Here is a 5123-nt window from a genome sequence, read left to right on the forward strand (position 1 = left end):
TTTTTTTATTAGGCTCAAAAAAATATTTATGTGAATTCTTTAATGCCTAGAACAAAAATGCCTCTCTCTAGAGCAGGGGTCAGCAAACTATAGATTAAGGGCCATCTCTATGGCCTTTTTTTTTATATGGCCCAGTTGCTAAAAATGGTTTTACATTTTTAAAGGGTTGTATAACATTTTTTAAAAAAGAAGAATATTCTACAGAGACTCTATGTGGCCCACAAAGCCAAAAGTATTTATCATCTGGCCATTTACAGAAAAAGTTTATGGAACCCTTCCTGGCACTTCAGAGCACTGCCTGCCTGGGCCTGTCTTAGAACTTAAGCCAAGTTCTCTGGACAGCCTAGAAATTGTGAATAGATAAGGGAGAAGAGAGTCTGAGTTTTTGAGGAACCAATATGACCACAGGATACAATAAAATATTTTTTGCAAACTTAAAGTTTATGAAAACAAACATTCTAAAATGTACATTTTATATATCGAATAAACCTAATAAGAAATAGAATTGATAAAGAAATACATGCTCAAAGGGTCATTCAGCAGACATTTACTGAATACTCATTATGAGTAGAACTAACATGTGACTTATTTCTTTTAGGTGTTTTTAAAGGCTGGCTTTCTGGGCCAATTGGAAGCAATGAAAAATGAAAGACTATCTAAAGTCTTCACGTTGTTCCAAGCCAGAGTACGGGGCAAACTGATGCGAATCAAATTCCAGAGAATTCTGGCTGAGAGGTATGATATCCCTTCCCTGCATCCCCACTGCTAGGGCAATGATGTGCCTCAATCACTGTGCTCTTATCTCATTGCCTTATAATAGCTCGAGGTTGACCGGCCTCTTCTGCTTAGGCTGGGACTTAAAAATTTTTAAATCATGAAACACCAAACAGAACACAAAAGGCTTTCTTATTGCCTTATCCAACCAAGTATAAGTGTAATTCATATATTTCTTGCATTACTTGCAGGCTTCCCTTTGAGGAATTCCTTAAAGTTAGGGAAATTTGTATCTCTGAGGGTGGTGTGACTCACTGTTCATAACAGAAGCAGACCTGGAAGGGTTTGCGTGCATCCCACATCCATCTCTATGGGGAAGTTTGCTGGCAAATGCAGAGGTGTTCTCACCACTTTACAACCTCCCCTGAGTCAGAAACTGTGGCCCTTGGTGACTTGTAATCATAACTCTCTTACTTCATTTCAGGCAGATTCACTAAGGACATTTATCACCACATTTGGACACTTAGGTGTAGGTTATGTCTGTTCTTTAATAGACTCATGGAAAGCAAGCTAGCAAAATCTCCAAAGGGACTATGAGCAAAGGATTCTGCAGTTATATTTACTTTTTCTGCAGCATAGTTTACATTCTGGAGAGAGGTCCACAGGTTTGGTGTAACTTGCTTAATTAACAATCCGTTAATTCCTTCTGTTGACTCAAAGAAGAAAAAGATCATTACATGGTGATGTCAGTGATATTAAAGCAACGTCTCTTAAGAATATTCTATGATCCTCATATAGTGCTCAGTGTGGTACGGGAGTTTATGAGAATTTGGGGATGAGGGGACATGGCTTTTAGGATCAGTTGTTTAAACTTGGGTAAGACTCTTAATTTCTCCATACTTCACTTCCTTCTTCTTTAAAACAAGGTCTTTACTATTCATATTTTCTAAATCATAGGATGGCTTTTAAAAATGATTACAAAACATTTCAAACATGCAAAAAATACAGAATATATTGTAATATGCACTCACGCAGCTATCATCAAAGTATATCATCTCTTTACATTTTTTCTGTAATTGATCAAAACTTAAAAAATTAACAAAGGTGAAGCCCCTTGTGTATTTCTTCCTTGATCGAAGTTCTGTAAAGATATGGAGATATGCAGATATCCTTAAAAGGTGACTTGATTTTTCATGTTTTCAGTTTTTATGTAAATAATATTCTGTATGTATTATCCTGAAATTTCTTCTTTACATTCAATATTAGTTTTGAACTTTATTAATGATGATAAATCTAGTGCTAGATTATTGATTTTAACTGCTGTATTATATTCCATTGCATAAATATATCACAATTTAGCCATTTTCCATTTCAAATAAATTTACAATTGTTTTGCTGTTACAAATAGTTCTGCAGTGACTTCTTTGTAAATGTCTCCCCCTGAACATACGCAAGAGTTTCTTGAGGATACTGTTACTCGAAATGCTGGCTCATGCTAATAGTTTGTGGATAGCAGCTGACTGAGGCCCACACTCTGAGTGGCATTTCTCCAGGGTATGAACGATTAGGTTTCAGGTCATATATACCTTCAGCATTATGAGATATTGCCAAAAAGCTTTCCAATTTACTCTTCACCAGAAGTGTATGAAAGTCCCTTTGCTCTATATTCTCACCAGCTTGTGATATTTCAGACTTTAAAAACTTTTGCCAAACATCGTATTTCTAACTTTGGGGAAAGTTATTTCCCTAAGATGATGTTTTCTGTAGTTTTTTTTTTTGTTCGTTTATTTGTTTTTTGTTTTTTGTTTTTTCTTGTAGACAATGGTGTATTGTGTGGAGGACATTCTTTCTATTTTGTTTTTGAAGCATTTTTACTGGGAAAATGGTAAAATTCTTTTTCTGTATCTATTGAAATAATCACATGATTTTTCTTCATTAAACTATAAATGTGTTGCATTATGTTAAATAAATTTTTAAAAAATGCTAAATCTACATTGTTTATGAAATATTATCTTTCCCATACAATGGTAGTAGAGTCATGAGAATTTATGCATCAATATTCATAATTAAGTTTGGCCTGTAACTTTCTTTTCTCCTGCCATGTTATCTGACTTTGGATCAAGGTTGCCTTATCCTAATAAAAGAGTTGGGGAATGTTTCATCTGTTCAAAATATGAAACTATTCATTGTGATTACCTACCCCTTGAATGTTTGGTAAAATTTGCCTATAAAATCATCTAGATCTGGTGCTTCTTTTGTGATTTATAATTACGATTCAATTTATTTAATATAGGCCTATTTTACATTTCTTTTGAATTTTCCAATTTGCTAGATTGGCTTTTAATCCCTAAAGTATCTACATTATGTTTCAGGGCAAATCCTAATTATTGTAATCCTAGAGTATTGTTTATTTGTGCCTTCTTTTTTGATCACTCATGTCAGAGGTTTAGTCTAAATAAACCACATTTTTAGAATTTTATTTTTATTTTCTTGTTTTCTAGTTTGTTAGTTTCTGATCTCATCTTTATTCTTACCTCCTCCTTTGTGTTTATTCTTAATGCACAAATTTTTTTCAGTATGTCTAATCAGCTGTTTCATTCTTCCACTGAGTATTTGATTTCAATGACTATATTTTTCAGTTTTAAACATTTTATTTGGTTCTCTTTCAAATCTGTCTGCCCTTTTATTATAGTGGCTCAGTTTTTGTTTTTCTTTTTTTTAAAAAATTCTTTATACCTTTAATTTTTAACAATTATTTTATGGTCTCTACAAGAATGTTCAATTATCTGAAATTTTTGGGTTTAATCAAACTTTTTATTGTAGGTGCTCACCATCACTGATGATTGATTTTTTAAAATGTGTTTTGTAATTTTGAATTGTAAGCTCATCTTTAGGAAGGTTTTATCTAAGAATCTCTGGTGCTTGATATTAAGGTGTTTCCTTCAGTGCGATTTTGCATTTTCCTCCCCCAAGGGCCCAAAGGGTATTTATTACCAGTGTAAAAAAAAAAAAAGATCTTGCTAATTTCTTGTACTAATCAGGTACTATAATTTAAACTTCAAACATTTCAGTGGTTCTGGTCCTTGATTTAAAAAAATATATATCTAGTGTGGGATTTCTTTACCCTAAGCTCAGACCAAATCAGATATACTTCTCTTTGACATTTTTCTGTGCCAGTGAGTGAAATTTTTAATCTTCCTTTTCATTAAGGTGAAATTCTTTGAAGGTCTTAGCTTGACACTTTATCCACATGGATATAAAAGTACAATAGCAAGACTATCTCCTTCCAGGAAGATGGCCAAGGTGTACATGCATTCACTTATCACTCAGGTTTTTAGCTCCCTCTTTATTTCTCACTGTTTTATGCTCAGCTCTCATTTAAAGGCTATTTGTAGTAGGAGCATTTTTCAGGATATCTATCTAATCCACAATATTGCCAGCCCCAGAAGTACCTCATAAGGCTTTTGCCAAAATCAAATGAGAGCCTAGATGTAGAAGTGCTTTGAAGACAAATGAGAATTTATAATGACTCCTAAAAAGATGTGCTTATTAATAATCTGAAATTTAGAAAGTAACTCTTATATTTTGAGTTAACTCGCTTTTCTTTTTTCTCTCTTGATTTAGGGATGCGCTTCTTTTGATCCAGTGGAATATAAGAGTTTTTATGGCTGTGAAGAACTGGCCCTGGATGAGGCTTTTCTTCAAGATCAAGCCTCTTGTTAAATCTGCTGGGATGGGAAAGGAGGTAGCTGGACTGAAAGAAGAGTGTGCGCAACTGCAAAAAGCCTTGGAGAAATCAGAATCTCAGAGGGAGGAACTGAAAGCAAAGCAAGTCTCCCTCATCTGGGAAAAGAATGACCTGCTTCTTCAGCTGCAGGCTGTGAGTGGCCCCACCATTTGTTCTTCAAATCAAGTTTTTAATTAGATTCCCTGTTTTGCAGGCAGTGTTGACTTGAAAAACAGCACGTGCTTTTCAAATACCATAGAATTTCATCAAACAGACATGGGAAACACTTAAAGAGACACCCTATTTCATAGAGAACTGATTTTATTGACAGAATATCTTTGAAAAAGAGACAAATTATTAGATGGGATTTAACTATGTAAAAGTACCACAGTTCTGTTATGGCAGCCAGGAAGTTCCGGGTTTTAATTTAAATTCTGTATCAAAGTACCAGTTTTTAGTAGGTCCTGAGAAAAGCTTTACTTAGATTTTCAGGATTATTATAGTATATGCCTAGTTCCTTTTCCTAATTTTGGTTTCCCTACATCCCCATTCCCCAGTCCAAATCAATATCACTAATCAGGTTAGTTCGTAAAACAGCAGTTCTCAGTGTTGGATTTGCATCAGAATCATGTGTGACACAGGCCCTGTATGGTTCCAAATAATCTGTATGGCTGACTCTGAT

At 34.3% G+C, this 5123-nt stretch overlaps 1 protein-coding gene across 1 annotated transcript in view; it reads left to right on the forward strand.

Annotated features, from left to right (window-relative positions):
* The window catches only part of MYH15 (myosin heavy chain 15), a 129018-nt gene that overhangs the window by 59703 nt on the left and 64192 nt on the right, over positions 1-5123 (forward strand). The window contains exon 23 of the mRNA XM_011355605.2: positions 4339-4594. Within this exon, the coding sequence (XP_011353907.2) occupies positions 4339-4594 (256 nt within the window). The remainder of the gene's footprint in view (positions 1-4338; positions 4595-5123) is intronic.

This window comes from Pteropus vampyrus, unplaced genomic scaffold, assembly GCF_000151845.1.
Source record: "Pteropus vampyrus isolate Shadow unplaced genomic scaffold, Pvam_2.0 Scaffold1, whole genome shotgun sequence".
NCBI classification, from domain to species: domain Eukaryota; kingdom Metazoa; phylum Chordata; class Mammalia; order Chiroptera; family Pteropodidae; genus Pteropus; species Pteropus vampyrus.